This window comes from Paralichthys olivaceus, chromosome 3 (genome assembly GCF_024713975.1).
Source record: "Paralichthys olivaceus isolate ysfri-2021 chromosome 3, ASM2471397v2, whole genome shotgun sequence".
In the NCBI taxonomy this organism is placed as follows: Eukaryota; Metazoa; Chordata; class Actinopteri; order Pleuronectiformes; family Paralichthyidae; genus Paralichthys; species Paralichthys olivaceus.
In genome coordinates this window covers 13,742,072-13,757,668 of record NC_091095.1, presented here as the reverse complement: position 1 = coordinate 13,757,668, position 15,597 = coordinate 13,742,072, and the positions used below count along the sequence as shown (strand labels likewise).

At 40.1% G+C, this 15,597-nt stretch overlaps 2 protein-coding genes, 1 long non-coding RNA gene and 7 other non-coding genes across 18 annotated transcripts; 2 read left to right on the top strand and 8 right to left on the bottom strand.

The window, feature by feature from the left end:
* Positions 1-147: 147 nt before the first annotated feature.
* On the top strand, positions 148-4,570 carry LOC138407197 (uncharacterized). Its single transcript, XM_069522059.1, has 8 exons — positions 148-1,063; positions 1,507-1,925; positions 2,221-2,402; positions 2,577-2,700; positions 2,944-3,042; positions 3,310-3,485; positions 3,592-3,828; positions 3,961-4,570. The coding sequence occupies exons 2-8, from the start codon at positions 1,542-1,544 to the stop codon at positions 4,370-4,372; spliced, it is 1,614 nt and encodes a 537-aa protein (XP_069378160.1). The 5' UTR covers positions 148-1,063; positions 1,507-1,541; the 3' UTR covers positions 4,373-4,570.
* A 583-nt stretch (positions 4,571-5,153) lies between these two features.
* LOC109625248 (uncharacterized) lies at positions 5,154-13,789 on the bottom strand. Of its 9 annotated transcripts, none has more exons than XR_011240609.1 (13): positions 13,723-13,789; positions 13,200-13,243; positions 13,009-13,056; positions 12,792-12,835; positions 11,935-11,981; positions 11,698-11,747; positions 11,484-11,510; positions 11,268-11,303; positions 11,042-11,095; positions 10,467-10,517; positions 10,264-10,295; positions 9,988-10,041; positions 5,154-5,249 (listed from the first exon to the last, which is right to left on the bottom strand). It is a non-coding gene; the product is annotated as an uncharacterized lncRNA (long non-coding RNA). The 9 variants fall into 9 exon arrangements; XR_011240611.1 differs by having other exon boundaries at positions 10,477-10,517; XR_002202449.2 differs by lacking the exon at positions 5,154-5,249 and adding an exon at positions 9,788-9,883 and having other exon boundaries at positions 11,042-11,118.
* On the top strand, positions 5,543-9,193 carry LOC138407198 (homeodomain-interacting protein kinase 3-like). The gene is made up of 8 exons (XM_069522060.1): positions 5,543-5,700; positions 6,127-6,545; positions 6,841-7,022; positions 7,211-7,334; positions 7,578-7,676; positions 7,944-8,119; positions 8,226-8,462; positions 8,595-9,193. The coding sequence occupies exons 2-7, from the start codon at positions 6,162-6,164 to the stop codon at positions 8,428-8,430; spliced, it is 1,170 nt and encodes a 389-aa protein (XP_069378161.1). The 5' UTR covers positions 5,543-5,700; positions 6,127-6,161; the 3' UTR covers positions 8,431-8,462; positions 8,595-9,193.
* On the bottom strand, positions 10,111-10,184 carry LOC138407331 (small nucleolar RNA SNORD47). The gene has a single exon (XR_011240759.1). It is a non-coding gene; the product is annotated as a small nucleolar RNA SNORD47 (small nucleolar RNA).
* On the bottom strand, positions 11,367-11,448 carry LOC138407333 (small nucleolar RNA snR60/Z15/Z230/Z193/J17). Its single transcript, XR_011240761.1, has one exon. It is a non-coding gene; the product is annotated as a small nucleolar RNA snR60/Z15/Z230/Z193/J17 (small nucleolar RNA).
* On the bottom strand, positions 11,577-11,658 carry LOC138407334 (small nucleolar RNA snR60/Z15/Z230/Z193/J17). Its single transcript, XR_011240762.1, has one exon. It is a non-coding gene; the product is annotated as a small nucleolar RNA snR60/Z15/Z230/Z193/J17 (small nucleolar RNA).
* LOC138407345 (small nucleolar RNA SNORD79) lies at positions 11,814-11,894 on the bottom strand. The gene has a single exon (XR_011240773.1). It is a non-coding gene; the product is annotated as a small nucleolar RNA SNORD79 (small nucleolar RNA).
* LOC138407339 (small nucleolar RNA SNORD24) lies at positions 12,049-12,130 on the bottom strand. Its single transcript, XR_011240767.1, has one exon. It is a non-coding gene; the product is annotated as a small nucleolar RNA SNORD24 (small nucleolar RNA).
* On the bottom strand, positions 12,902-12,970 carry LOC138407343 (small nucleolar RNA SNORD75). Its single transcript, XR_011240771.1, has one exon. It is a non-coding gene; the product is annotated as a small nucleolar RNA SNORD75 (small nucleolar RNA).
* On the bottom strand, positions 13,400-13,479 carry LOC138407332 (small nucleolar RNA SNORD74). The gene has a single exon (XR_011240760.1). It is a non-coding gene; the product is annotated as a small nucleolar RNA SNORD74 (small nucleolar RNA).
* Positions 13,790-15,597: the final 1,808 nt, after the last annotated feature.

Sequence of the window (15,597 nt, the reverse complement as noted above, 5' to 3'; positions counted from 1 at the left end):
CTATTCTAGTGCAATATCAAATGATCAAGAAAGGGAGATATTTCAAACACCCACCTGTTGATTTCTCACACTTTTCAGGACATTAAAAATGAAGTTAGTCACAAAGCCTCATATGCTCTCACACAGCCTGACAGCAAGTTCCTATGTATGTATCAGAAAAACAGAAAAGTTTTAACCAGGTTCTTATGGTCAGTCCAAACTATGAAAGGATGTACTGCACCTTCCAACCAATGTCTCCACTCCTGCAGGGTAGCACGAATGCAAGAAGCTCCCTGTTCCCCATAACGTAATTCATCTGTGCAGGTGTGAGGTGCAGGGGTGGAGCTTCTGATCCTCAGGAGACACTGGGAGAGGATGTACCAACTCCTGTGTCCAGGTTTTTTCTATTCCCCTTTTTATTTCCGGACCAAAATATAAACCAAAAAAAGACAGACTCTGTTTTTAATGAACTTTATCTTTGCAAGTGCAAAATTAGCAACATAGATCAACTTCCTTCAAAGAGAACACAACACGTGGCATTTCAGACATCACATTAGCAACATGGATAAGTAGGAAAAACAAAATGGCTGGAGAATGCTGGACTGATCCATTGTGCTGTCTGAGGGGTTTGGTGGCAGCTCATCTGAGGACTGAACATGTGTTCTTCAAACTGACTGTTAAGTGCCAGATAATATGGATAGTTTCAGGGCCGTGTGTCTGCTGCTTCTTCTTCTTCTTTGATTGATTTATTGGCAGGTGGCAACCTATGTCCAGGCGCATTACTGCCATCTAGTGTTTAATTCATGATAAAGGACAAAGATTCAAAGGAAACAACAAAGAAATGTATATTCAAAGACTGGAACAAATGTGGCTATGATCAAATGGAACATTAAAACCATATGAAATTAAAGCCTGTAATCTTGAATCCTAGGATGTTCTTGGACTGAAAGGTATATAAACATACATCTTTATGTGTGTTCATCATTTCAGTCAAGACAATCTTTTGTGAGGAGCACTTGGCTAAAATATTTGCGCGATTACAGAGATTATTGTTTTTAAAGAATTTTAACTACTCAACCCTCTGGTAAGTTGAATATTTTCCAGCTGACACTTGTTCAATTGAGCAGATTATGTTGTTATTACTTGTATGTTATTACAATTATTACAGTGTTGATACAATTTGAGTTTGGAGGGAGTAAAAGGTTAAGCAGTAGTAAAGTAGTTTTATCCTCATATATATTTTACTTACTATACAGTGTGGGCTCATTTTTAATTGTGCACAACAAATATACACATATAGTCATAGGAGTAGTATTAGTGATATAAGAAAGGAATATTCATCAGTCTGTAATGTATCTTTGATTGAAGCAATAGTTTTAGTATTGGTGGATTTTTAAGATTAAAATGACTGAGTTTGATTTACTGTCTGTAAACTTTTCTGCTACATACATAGGAACTTGCTGTCAGGCTTTGTGAGAGCATATGAGGCTTTGTGACTAACTTCCTTCGTTTTTATTCTCCTGACAGGTGTGAGAAATCAACTTGAGAATTATTCTGTCACCATGTCTGAAAACAGGGTGTTTGAAATAACTGAAGGAGTCCTGATCCCCTCCCCCACTACAAATTACCAGGTTCAGAAATACCTGGGAAGTGGCGCGTATGGAGTGGTCATGCTATGCAGGAATGTGACCACCAATGAAACCGTGGCTTTAAAAATGATCAGAAGCACGGAAGACATTGACAGTGAGGACGAGGAGGCCATCCTACAAATCATGAAGGAGCTCCACTCAGACAGGTTCAACATCATCCAAATGAAGGAGTCATTCACCTTCAAGGGATATTGCTGTCTTGTGTTTGAGCACCTGGATATGGACCTGGCCAAATTCATGAAGATCAACCCGGGTCAGCACCTTCAGCTGAAGCAGATCCGCCCCATTCTGCAGCAGGTTTGTTTTTTAAACTCAAGTTCGTACACTAACTACTTCGTAGGGTGAAGGGTGAACTTTGTCTCTAAAATGTGTCCGTTACAGTTTTGGTCAAACTCCCAATAATACCCAATTATGTTGGTCTAAACCATCTTGTTAACCTGTTCCTATAGTCAACTGTACGAGTTTGGAATATCTGACTAACTCTCAGCTGTTTAGGCTTTTGCTGCCATCAATGAACATGTGTTGTCATAGTTTTTGTTGATAAAATAAACTCTGTAGCTCATGATTATTATTGTGTTTTTCATGATTTCAGCTGGCTACATCCTTGGACTTTCTGAAAAGCGCAGGGATCATTCATACAGATTTGAAGCCAGACAACATCATGTTGGTGGATCACGTCAGGCAGCCACTCAAAGTTAAAGTCATTGACTTTGGCTTAGCCTGCAATGATCCTGAGGAGATGATGGGTGAAATCATCCAGTGCTTGTGGTACATGTAAGTAACTGACAGCACATCTGTGTCCCTGAGACAGCTGTGTTTGCTGTAATCGATTATACAAGTCCTGTACGTTGGCATGTCAGGCTTATGTCCCAGAAACTGACAGTAACAAGGAGTTTAGTAGATTTTAAAACCTCAGTAATATGTTTGTGTTTCTTGTCTTCTCCTAAGGGCTCCTGAGATTCTGTATGACAATCCTTTCAGCGGGGCCATCGACATATGGTCTCTAGGCTGCCTTGCTGCCGAGCTGTTTATGGGCGTACCGCTGTTCCCCGCGTGTAATGAGGCTGATTTGGTCAGTATCTGCACTTTAAACACAACAAAGACATTTCTGATGTGATGTTTTAGTATTTTTGAATCCAAAAACTTGCTTAGAATAGTGAGAGCTTCCAGTAAAAGTTCACTGATTTCTACTACTTTACTAATGAGACAAACTAGAGACACTCCATATGTCTCAGTTATATAAGTGCACCTGATCAACAATGAGTTTGTTAACTTGAAGTTAACTAACTCTCACAATGTTGTGTTTTCTGCCCAGATGAGTCGAATTGGGAATGCCGCTAGAGATCCACTGCATGAAGGAAATTCCCGACCACACGCGTTCTGGCCAAGACACTTGATAGAAAGCAGATTTGTGGTAAGAAAGTAGTTTACCACCACTTAGCTGTCTCCACTAGCTCACTAGTTCTTCAGTCTGTGTTTCTTTACCCTGTGCCATCCACTGCCTTTGGAGCAAACTCTCTCAATGAAACAATTCTTCATTTCAGTCAATAGTTTCAATTCTCGTTTGTGATCAACTACCTGGATGAATTTATAACGGCACAACATATCTTTTGAAACATTTGGTTTCATAATCCAAACATGAGGACATGTAACAATGTTTTTTTCCCTCGTCTTGTTAAAGGCGACTCATCCGTTCTGGGGAGACGAAGCCATGGCTGAATACTGTGACATGGAGTGGTTTATGGACCTGCTGTCACGGATGCTGATGATTAATCAGTATGAAAGAATTACCCCCAGCGGAATTCTGCAGCATCCGTTCATCACCATGAGCCACCTTCAGGGTTCATCCAGCCCCTAGTAAGTGTCTGCTTAGATGGTCTGTGTAAGTCTGTGCTGCTAGATAAAATATAAGAGATATAAGGAGATTAAGGTGTTTGGCTCAGCGGTTTCATTTGTCCTCCAGTGCAAAATCGTGTAAGGATCTGATGGACATGTGCCAGGATCAGAGCTCTGATGATGGAGGACATGGAGACCAGGTGATCCTGCAAAAGTCCCTGAACGAGGACTCCTCCAGCAGCACTGCTGGCCCAGCCAAGGAGGGCAGCCCCGCTGGGATTAGAGATGAGAAGCATTCTTTCTCGCAGACCACCACCATCACCAGGGCAAAAAAAAGAAAAATGAATGCAGGGTGTGGTAACAGGTGGGTGTTTGAAATATCTCCCTGTCTTGAACATTTGATATTGCACTAGAGCTGCAGCCAAGTGCATTTTTAAAAATGTCAAACCACTCCTTTAAGATCAAGAGCTAAACTATTTTCTTATCCACATCGCAGACCAGAAGACTCCCAAGGCAAGATCAGGAGTGAACGACTAGCAGCCACTGGAAAAGGCACAAGTGGCGAAACAAGCCCTCTAAAGTCCCAGAGGAAGAGAAAGAGGCATGATCCCACATCCAATGGCAACCCCTCAAAAAAGAAGAGAAAGGTGGGCCTCAAAAAAGAGCTGAAAGACAGGGGCAACAAGTCAGAGGCTGCCCCCTCCAACTCAGGCCAGGTTCATTGCCTCAAGAAAAGGAAGAGGGACGAAGAGGAGTTGCCAGAGTTGGACAAAACCTGCCCAGGGAAGAGAAAGAGGGTAAAACTTGGCTGTAGAGAACTCAAGACTGGAGTGAGGAGAATGAAAAAAATTATTTTTAATTTATTTATTTTGAAATGTTGCCTTATTAACGTTTTCCAAACAGTTTGATACTGAATTCAAACATGACAAAGAATTTTCCTGAAAAGTCATGATTAAGGGATCACAAAACTCTTTAGAGGCCTGCTGATAGATTAACGTTCGTGTTTGGTTCCCTTTTATCTCCACTACTGCTGGAGTAGAGTTATGAGAAATTGTCAGAAAATATGTTGAAAAAATTGTAAATAAACTACAAATACTTTCAAACTTTTCTACAACACTGATATTTCCTTTAATGCAGCAGAAAATCCCCACATGAAAACACAGCCTATTAACAGATGAGCTAAGGACGAAAGATTCAATTGTCTGTTTAAAAACAAGCAAATATACAGAACATTAAATGTGCTGATGCAATTGTGACATAAAAATAAAAAATGACCTTCAACAGTCGTTTCCGCAGTTGGAGACATACAGGTGACTGGAGTCTATCTACAAAGCCATTATTACATTGAAGGGACTTAAATCCAGCATGTAATTAAGCACCTTGTTAATTCCAGATAATCATAAGAAATCACTCCAGATCTTATTCCTCCAAATAATGAAACAAAACCATTGGATAAACCTATGCAGATGTATGGTTTCATTATTAAAGTAGTGTTTTTAATCAGGTTTTTGAAAAAATAAAAAAAATTGCAGGAAGCCCAGGTGATCCTCCTCCTTTGACTCTACAACTAACTGGGGTTGCTGGACTTCTTACTTCTTCATGATTCACTGACCAGCTCCATTGGTCAAGTAAACTTCTTGACATTTTAAAGTCTTTTTCTATTATTTTACAAAAACCCACAAACAAATATTTCATTTAAGTATTTTACTGCAATCATTTTGGAAACACATCAGCCAAGTTAAATTCAGTTGTCCACAGGCTCAGGTCACCATCAACCCACAGAATCTGAAAAAGATTAAAAGCAACTTTGTTTTGCTGACAGACTGACTGTTAAGTGCCGGATAATACGAATAGTTTCAGGGCCTGTGTCTGCTGCTTCTTCTTCTTCTTTGATTGATTTATTGGCAGGTGGCAACCAATGTCCAGGCGCATTACTGCCATCTAGTGTTTAATTCATGATGAAGGACAAAGATTCAAAGGAAACACAAGAAAAAATGTAATTTGATCAAAGCCACATTTGTGGCTATGATCAAATTGGACATTAAAACCATATGAAATAAAAGCCTGTTATCTTGAATCCTAGGATGTTCTTGGACTGAAAGGTATATAAACACACATCTTTATCTGTGTTCATCATTTCAGTCAAGACAATCTTTTGTGAGGAGCACTTGGCTAAAATATTTGCACGATTACAGAGATTATTGTTTTTAAAGAATTTTAACTACTCAACCCTCTGGTAAGTTGAATATTTTCCAGCTGACACTTGTTCAATTAAGCAGATTATGTTGTTATTACTTGTATGTTATTACAATTATTACAGTGTTGATACAATTTGAGTTTGGAGGGAGTAAAAGGTTAAGCAGTAGTAAAGTAGTTTTATCCTCATATATATTTTACTTACTATACAGTGTGGGCTCATTTTTAATTGTGCACAACAAATATACACATATAGTCATAGGAGTAGTATTAGTGATATAAGAAAGGAATGTATCTTTGATTGAAGCAATAGTTTTAGTATTGGTGGATTTTTAAGATTAAAATGACTGAGTTTGATTTATTGTTTGCAAACTTTTCTGCTACATACATAGGAACTTGCTGTCAGGCTTTGTGAGAGCATATGAGGCTTTGTGACTAACTTCCTTCGTTTTTATTCTCCTGACAGGTGTGAGAAATCAACTTGAGAATTATTCTGTCACCATGTCTGAAAACAGGGTGTTTGAAATAACTGAAGGAGTCCTGATCCCCTCCCCCACTACAAATTACCAGGTTCAGAAATACCTGGGCAGGGGCTCCTATGGAGTGGTCATGCAATGCAAGAATGTGACCACCAATGAAACCGTGGCTTTAAAAATGATCAGAAGCACGGAAGACATTGACAGTGAGGACGAGGAGGCCATCCTACAAATCATGAAGGAGCTCCACTCAGACAGGTTCAACATCATCCAAATGAAGGAGTCATTCACCTTCAAGGGATATTGCTGTCTTGTGTTTGAGCACCTGGATATGGACCTGGCCAAATTCATGAAGATCAACCCGGGTCAGCACCTTCAGCTGAAGCAGATCCGCCCCATTCTGCAGCAGGTTTGTTTTTTAAACTCAAGTTCGTACACTAACTACTTCGTAGGGTGAAGGGTGAACTTTGTCTCTAAAATGTGTCTGTTACAGTTTTGGTCAAACTCCCAATAATACCCAATTATGTTGGTCTAAACCATCTTTTTAACCTGTTCCTATAGTCAACTGTACGAGTTTGGAATATCTGACTAACTCTCAGCTGTTTAGGCTTTTGCTGCCATCAATGAACATGTGTTGTCATAGTTTTTGTTGATAAAATAAACTCTGTAGCTCATGATTATTATTATGTTTTTCATGATTTCAGCTGGCTACATCCTTGGACTTTCTGAAAAGTGCAGGGATCATTCATACAGATTTGAAGCCAAACAACATCATGTTGGTGGATCACGTCAGGCAGCCACTCAAAGTTAAAGTCATTGACTTTGGCTTAGCCTGCAATAATCCTGAGGACATGACGGGTGAAATCAACCAGTGCTTGTGGTACATGTAAGTAACTGACAGCACATCTGTGTCCCTGAGACAGCTGTGTTTGCTGTAATCGATTATACAAGTCCTGTACGTTGGCATGTCAGGCTTATGTCCCAGAAACTGACAGTAACATATTGACAGTAACAAGGAGTTTAGTAGATTTTAAAACCTCAGTAATATGTTTGTGTTTTTTGTCTTCTCCTAAGGGCTCCTGAGATTCTGTATGACAATCCTTTCAGCGGGGCCATCGACATATGGTCTCTAGGCTGCCTTGCTGCCGAGTTGTTTATGGGCGTACCACTGTTCCCCGCGTGTAATGAGGCTGATTTGGTCAGTATCTGCACTTTAAACACAACAAAGACATTTCTGATGTGATGTTTTAGTATTTTTGAATCCAAAAACTTGCTTAGAATAGTGAGAGCTTCCAGTAAAAGTTCACTGATTTCTACTATTTTACTAATGAGACAAACTAGAGACACTCCATATGTCTCAGTTATATAAGTGCACCTGATCAACAATGAGTTTGTTAACGTGAAGTTAACTAACTCTCACAATGTTGTGTTTTCTGCCCAGATGAGTCGAATTGGGAATGCCGCTAGAGATCCACTGCATGAAGGAAATTCTCGACCACATGCGTTCTGGCCAAGACACTTGATAGAAAGCAGATTTGTGGTAAGAAAGTAGTTTACCACCACTTAGCCGGCTCCACTAGCTCACTAGTTCTTCAGTCTGTGTTTCTTTACCCTGTGCCATCCACTGCCTTTGGAGCAAACTCTCTCAATGAAACAATTCTTCATTTCAGTCAATAGTTTCAATTCTCGTTTGTGATCAACTACCTGGATGAATTTATAACGGCACAACATATCTTTTGAAACATTTGGTTTCATAATCCAAACATGAGGACATGTAACAATGTTTTTTTCCCTCGTCTTGTTAAAGGCGACTCATCCGTTCTGGGGAGACGAAGCCATGGCTGAATACTGTGACATGGAGTGGTTTATGGACCTGCTGTCACGGATGCTGATGATTAATCAGTATGAAAGAATTACCCCCAGCGGAATTCTGCAGCATCCGTTCATCACCATGAGCCACCTTCAGGGTTCATCCAGCCCCTAGTAAGTGTCTGCTTAGATGGTCTGTGTAAGTCTGTGCTGCTAGATAAAATATAAGAGATATAAGGAGATTATGGTGTTTGGCTCAGCGGTTTCATTTGTCCTCCAGTGCAAAATCGTGTAAGGATCTGATGGACATGTGCCAGGATCAGAGCTCTGATGATGGAGGACATGGAGACCAGGTGATCCTGCAAAAGTCCCTGAACGAGGACTCCTCCAGCAGCACTGCCGGCCCAGCCAAGGAGGGCAGCCCTGCTGGGATGAGAGATGAGAAGCATTCTTTCTCGCAGACCACCACCATCACCAGGGCATAAAAAAGAAAAATGAATGCAGGGTGTGGCAACAGGTGGGTGTTTGAAATATCTCCCTGTCTTGAACATTTGATATTGCACTAGAGCTGCAGCCAAGTGCATTTTTAAAAATGTCAAACCACTCCTTTAAGATCAAGAGCTAAACTATTTTCTTATCCACATCGCAGACCAGAAGACTCCCAAGCCAACATCAGGAGTGAACAACTGGCAGCCACTGGAAAAGGCACAAGTGGCCAAACAAGCCCTCTAAAGTCCCAGAGGAAGAGAAAAAGGCATGATCCCACATCCAGTGGCAACCCCTCAAAAAAGAAGAGAAAGGTGGGCCTCAAAAAAGAGCTGAAAGACAGGGGCAACAAGTCAGAGGCTGCCCCCTCCAACTCAGGCCAGGTTCATTGCCTCAAGAAAAGGAAGAGGGACAAAGAGTCGCCAGAGTTGGACAAATCCTGCCCAGGGAAGAGAAAGAGGGTAAAACTTGGCTGTAGAGAACTCAAGACTGGAGTGAGGAGAATGAAAAAAATTATTTTTAATTTATTTATTTTGAAATGTTGCCTTAACATTTTCCAAACAGTTTGATACTGAATTCAAACATGACAAAGAATTTTTCTGAAAAGTCATGATTAAGGGAGCACAAAACTCTTTAGAGGCCTGCTGATAGATTAACGTTCGTGTTTGGTTCCCTTTTATCTCCACTACTGCTGGAGTAGTTATGAGAAATTGTCAGAAAATATGTTGAAAAAATTGTAAATAAACTACAAATACTTTCAAACTTTTCTACAACACTGATATTTCCTTTAATGCAGCAGAAAATCCCCACATGAAAACACAGCCTATTAACAGATGAGCTAAGGACAAACGATTCAATTGTCTGTTTAAAAACTAAGAAACAAGCAAATATACAGAACATTAAATGTGCTGGTGCAATTGTGACATAAAAATAAAAAAATGACCTTCAACAGTCGTTTCTGCAGTTGGAGACATACAGGTGACTGGAGTCTATCTACAAAGCCATTATTACATTGAAGGGACTTAAATCCAGCATGTAATTAAGCACCTTGTTAATTCCAGATAATCATAAGAAATCACTCCAGATCTTATTCCTCCAAATAATGAAACAAAACCATTGAACAAATCTATGCAGATGTATGGTTTCATTATTAAAGTAGTGTTTTTAAATCAGGTTTTAGAAAAAATAAAAAAAATTGCAGGAAGCCCAGGTGATCCTCCTCCTTTGACTCTACAACTAACTGGGGTTGCTGGACTTCTTACTTCTTTGTGATTCACTGACCAGCACCATTGGTCAAGTACACTTCTTGACATTTTAAAGTCTTTCTATTATTTTACAAAAACCCACAAACAAATATTTCATTTAAGTATTTTACTGCAATCATTTTGGAAACACATCAGCCAAGTTAAATTCAGTTGTCCTCAGGCTCAGATCACCATCAACCCTCAGAATCTGAAAAAGATTAGAAGCAACTTTGTTTTAATATTCAATTTCTGATATAAGTATTTGATATCACCACAACTCAGACATAATAACTTTATCAGGCCTGTACTCACCTTATGAGTAAAACATCAGGCTGTCTCAGGGCCAGAGGACATTACAACCCCATTCTGTGGAAACAGACAGGTCTTTAAAAATAAAACCAGGCAACAACAAAACAAAAAATGTGTCATCACCACAACCTCAGAGAAAAATGGAACGGTAAGGTTATAATCAAGAGATCTCATTTGGCAGAATCTTGTCATCACAGGAAGTGGTCAATTTAATCAGAGACTCAGGCCTCCATCTTCTATTACAGACATTGGCATTTAAGTTGACTTAGAAATGCTTACCAAGGTCAGGGGTCAGGCCAGGTGACCATTTCCTGGAGAAGAGACAGAAAGTTTATTACAAATCAGTGATTGGTCTGTTAAGTTTAAAGTTTACAGGTTTCTCAGCAACAATGTTGTCCACATTAAAAGTTCAGGTCAGACATTTGTTTAAGACATCACCGAACTAGCAAAAACCATTTTGTATTGTGTCTTTGCATTCTCACCTCGTTCAACCTCGTCTCTGCCGATCAGTCGAACCTCAGAGCGATTAGAACCTGCAGACGTCCGAAAAGCATAAGTTGAGTATGCACATGAAACATGGGGCTGAAGATTTCTACACTGACCAAATCAGATAGAGCTAATATAACAAGACTCCATGGTTTTTAGTCAGTCTTATCTAGTCATCACAAGGTCAGTCTACAGGGATCATGAGGTTTACTACATCCAACCAAGATCCAATTAACCAGAGCAGCTCCCTCAGACCCAGATGAGGTGGAGTTCAACCAGCTGGTGTCAGTTTTAAATTCATTTCTCCAATTCTACTTTAGGTTTGACTGACACTTCACAGAAGTTTACAATGTGAGGGAATATCCCAAACTACATACATTTTATTTTAATCAAGTCAAACAAAGACAAGTTAGCAAAAGTCACACTACAACCAGTTCAGTCTTAACAGACACAAAAGTTTATCCAACAGCAACACAACCACCTGCTGATATGACATCTAAATGGCATGCTCTTCCCCCCCAACTCCACTTGTCATCTGGGACTGAGGTGGTAGAAATATTTTCATACTCACAATGTTTGTGCAACATCTTCTGCACGCACCCAACTGCCCAAGATGCCATTAGATCTGTAAAGTGAGAACAGCTTCTCCTGAGATAATGGCAGAAACAAGCAATTTTATCTCCTGCAACAAGTCAGATCAGAAATCATGACAAATTTCCTCAACTGGATCAGCGACCTGATTCACATTCATCACACCTGAACGTTAGCAACCATTTTGATCTCAACATGATACTCACCATCAAGGCTGGAAACGTAGTCAGCAGAGATCATGTCTGAAGACAAGAGGGGGCGTTAGTAAGGCATTAAAACCCATTAGGACTAGAGGACAATTACAGGGGACACATCAGATAGGAGCGAAAGACAATAGATTTTCGTCACTGTTAAATCTGCTGAACTATGGGATCATCATTGTGTCAAACTTCATTAACAGATAACACTTCAGTCTCACTCACCTCTGTGTTCTGCATATAGACAGGTTCCTGAAAATAAACCAGAAATTCAATTTAAAACAAATTCATATCTGAAGACGTGCAAGGTCATGGAAGCTGACACATCAGATAGGAGCGAAAGACAAAAGTTCTTCTTCACTGTTCAATCTGCTGAACTATGGGATCATCATTGCATCATGAGTTTCAAAAATTCAAACAGATAAAATCTGGAACTCACCTGTAGCTCATTCTGCAACATTCAGACTAGCTGCAACAATGTGAGATCATCTGCAAGACAGACCAGAAGTTCAGAGAAAACACAAAACTGCAAACATGCAAGTTTTATTAAATCAGCACTGCATCAGAAAAAAGTACTCTTTCACTCTTTATCAGAGAGATTCCCATTGTTTTAAACAAAATTCATCATTGACAGTTTGTTTCAAAGCCAATACATCAAATCAAATTGTGTCATTACCTGTTTGAAAGTTGCCAAACAGTCGATTTGGGCAGACATGATCACATCTGCAGAAAGAAGACGTAAGTGAGCCATTGAAATGACAATCTCAGGGTGTCAGGCTAGCCTCATCAGTGCCTCAGATAATAAAATATGGTGGTTGCTAGTATCATCATCCATTGATCAAGAGTAGCAAATAAATGTCATCACAGCAGCACAGGGATCATGTGCAGAATAAGACTGCTGCTTCTCTGGAGGTGTGTGATTAGGGTGGAGCCAGAGCCACACCAAGGCCCAACCCCACTTCACCACACCCCTTGTTTGAGGCTTATCCTGCCCCTTGGGGTCACAAGGGGTAGTGGTAGAAATCCTCCCCACAAATGGGACAGGCCTTCACTAAGCTGTTTTTACAGTTGTGAGAAAAAATACAATATATTGAAATGATTGAAAAACTCACTCAATTAGAATCATCAAATCCTTATTAATGAGAAATAACTACATTTGCAGGGCTCTCCCAACTTGCCAGTGATGTTTCAAGGACAATTAAAAAAATGTAGCTCTAAAATCAAATGTTTAAAGTTAAAGATTTTGTGAGTTTAAGGAAATTACCCAGTCTAACAATTATGTTTAACTTCCTGCCCATTTAAACCAGGAGTCGTAGATGTAGTTATTAAACTAGTTCAAATTGTAATAGTGGATCATTTTAAGGATGCATTTAAAAAAAAAAAAAAAAAGGATGGAAGCTAAAAATAAAATTGTCAGACTTAGGATCAACTACTGAGGCTGTATCTCTGAGCCTGGTGAAAAGTGAATCAAAATACTGCAACACACCTCAAGAGAAGCAGAAGCCATCGACATTAAGACAACTTGATCTTTACCTCATGGTCTCCAGCTTCTTCATACCTCTGTATCATACTCCAACCTGTGGATACACACTCACGTTAGTATTGTACACGTGCCATGAAGAGCAGAGGGCACAGCTGAAAGAAGTCTCAGTATAAAGCTGCTCAGAAATCACTTCTGTCCACTACTCTTACAATTGAAATCATCAGCGACTTCCACTTTGAATTAGTAGAGTTAAAAAACTACAATTACCAGAAATGTTGGCGATGACTCCAAACACCTGGAGACCCCCGTTTGAATCTGAGGGGATAAGAGCACGTTAGTTGAAGACATCCAGGACGCCATCTTAGATTAATGAGATAGCACAAACTAATCTGAGTTTATCACACCACTGATCCAGACTCAAACCTCTCACTTCTCCTTTAATAAAATGCTTCTCTTACCCCGTGATGTTCACCTTCATCTTGAATCGACTCAGCTGACAAATCTGCAGACAGACGGAAAACAGATTGAGCACAAATCGTTTTCAAATAGATGCAAGTATCTTCCTACTGACGCTCATTGAGAAAACCTCCACACCCTGAAGTGTGGCAGCGCAGGAGCTCGGCAGTGAACTCCCGGAAAACAGCCTCTTTACAAAGTGCCTCGTTCAGTCAGAAAAGTTGGCGTTTCCTCACATGACTCAGATGTCCCTACCAACATTTGTTTCATCACACAGCGAGGACACGAGGCTGCGCCGAGCCGAGCTCTACACGCGCTGCGCAACACGTGGCCGAGGCCTGCTGCTGCTGCTAACCAGGCTAACTGCGCCAGCATCGGCTCCTCGGAGGTCGAGCCGGTCAGCGAGCAGCGGCCCGGGCTCCGCAGAGGAAAGGAGCCCCGACACACATCAGAGTGGAGACAGAGGAGGACAAACATTACAGATAAAGAGCTGCAGCAGCAGAGGGCAGGGCAGAGGAGTCTCACCTGTCACACAGAGGCCGGGGAATGAGAGCGGGCAGAGGGCGCGAGGCGGTTTTATAGCAGAGGTCGCACTGGCTGATGGGAAAAATAGTCCGAAGACTAGTGCCCCTCGTGGGCAGATTCAGGAGAGTGTACGTTTCTGATGATGACGTACATCATCCCATTGATGAGGAACACAATGAAAAACAATCTAATAAATTCTGTAACTTGTATTAGTCATCCTTAGCTCATTATCTATGCTGCTTATACTTTGAGGGGGGAGGAGCTTTAAAATAATGTAAATGAAATGAAATACTATCATCACTTTGTGAAACAGGACAGTCAGTGTCTGTTTTGGATCAAATTGAACAAAATATATGATGAATAAAAAAACATTTTAAGCTGATATCAAACTAACACAGTCTCATACAATAACTCTACAATAAACCCACGTTCATGGAGGTTTTAATGTTCTCTGGGTCGAAAGTGTTTCAGACGGTTGTGAGTGAAGTGTGCGTGATAACTTTAATAATTATAACTGTGTTTAGAGAGGACTATAGTTACAAAGTGCTTTACAAGGGCAGCAAAATAAAACAGAGATTAAGGAATCACCAATATTAAAAGACAATATTGATTTAAAAGAACTCAAATACAATTATTTTAAATGAATTTTTAAAAGTAAAATTCAATAAAATAGAATTAAATTCAGGTTAAATCAGGAAATGCTCTCCAATAAAATAGATTTAAAGGTACAGTGTGTAGAATTTTGTGATATCTAGTGTTGAAATTGCTTGTTGCAGCTGAACACCCCTCACCTCACCCTCTCCTTCCAAACATGAAAAAAAAACTGTGGTAGCTCCAGTTGTCATAAAAACTCAAAAGATGTTTAGTTTGTCCAGTCTGGACTAATGTAAAGAACATGACGGCCTCCGTAGAGAGGGTCCCCTTGATGTAAATATAAAGTATTTAAATATAAAGGACCTTCTCTGGGGTAAAGAAAAATCCAATTTTTTACAATTTAGATGAAACGAACTAGAGAAAACATCATGAGGATTATTCTACATTAAATTTCTGCTAATAGTTCCCTTTCACCTAAATCTTACACACTGGACCTTTAAAAGAGATCACTGACTCAGCTGACCTGATTTCCTCAGTGATCATTTGAGGATGTAGAATGTGGTGTTGTTGTATTGAACTTTACTGAAGGTTGATTCCTGTCATAGAAAAAATACCTCATTGTCTGAAACAAGACAGCTCAACATCATCCTCTACCATAGTGTGATCCAACAGTTTCAACACAAACAGAACATTAAAACTTCATGTATGTGGATTTATTGTGAAGTTGTTGTTATAGACTGGATTAAGAAAATGCTAATTGACTGCATGACAGGAAATGTGATTTGTGATGTAGCTGATATCGAGCAGGAATGTAATTTTTTTTACCTCGTTCATTATAACATCATTGTATGTCAGCGTTAGTGTAGTTTCCTGGACGATAACTCCAGCTCCTATTCTCCATGGTGAGCAGACGTCAGACTGAACAGATGGTGGACAATACAGACTGTCCTCACGCTGAGAAGCCACTACCCCCTCTCCTACCCCCACATACTGAAAATACAGTCCATTGCATTTGCCTCACATTATATATAAGGATTGTGAAACAAGCACAAAGTCAAGCACTTCTTTATTTAAGTTTAATTCAGCATCTGCAGATGGCCTCACGGTACACGTCACCTGGCTGACATGCACAAATGAACATAGGAGAATCTGTGTACTTATACCTCACAGCCCCCTCCCACTAAGCATGTAAAGGTATTTATTACCCTCCTGTAGTTTCACTCAGAGGAAGAGACATCCTGTCCTTATGTGTTTACATGTTTGTGGACGACCCCTGGAGTG

Bases quoted from the DNA above. Each gene is read 5' to 3' on its own strand.
- LOC138407197 (XM_069522059.1), top strand. From the start codon at position 1,542: ATGTCTGAAAACAGGGTGTTTGAAATAACTGAAGGAGTCCTGATCCCC. The intron at 2,701-2,943 runs GTCAGTATCTGC...TTTTCTGCCCAG, and splicing joins CGTGTAATGAGGCTGATTTG to ATGAGTCGAATTGGGAATGC. The intron at 3,043-3,309 runs GTAAGAAAGTAG...GTCTTGTTAAAG, and splicing joins TGATAGAAAGCAGATTTGTG to GCGACTCATCCGTTCTGGGG.
- LOC138407198 (XM_069522060.1), top strand. From the start codon at position 6,162: ATGTCTGAAAACAGGGTGTTTGAAATAACTGAAGGAGTCCTGATCCCC. The intron at 7,023-7,210 runs GTAAGTAACTGA...TCTTCTCCTAAG, and splicing joins AACCAGTGCTTGTGGTACAT to GGCTCCTGAGATTCTGTATG. The intron at 8,120-8,225 runs GTAAGTGTCTGC...TTTGTCCTCCAG, and splicing joins CAGGGTTCATCCAGCCCCTA to TGCAAAATCGTGTAAGGATC.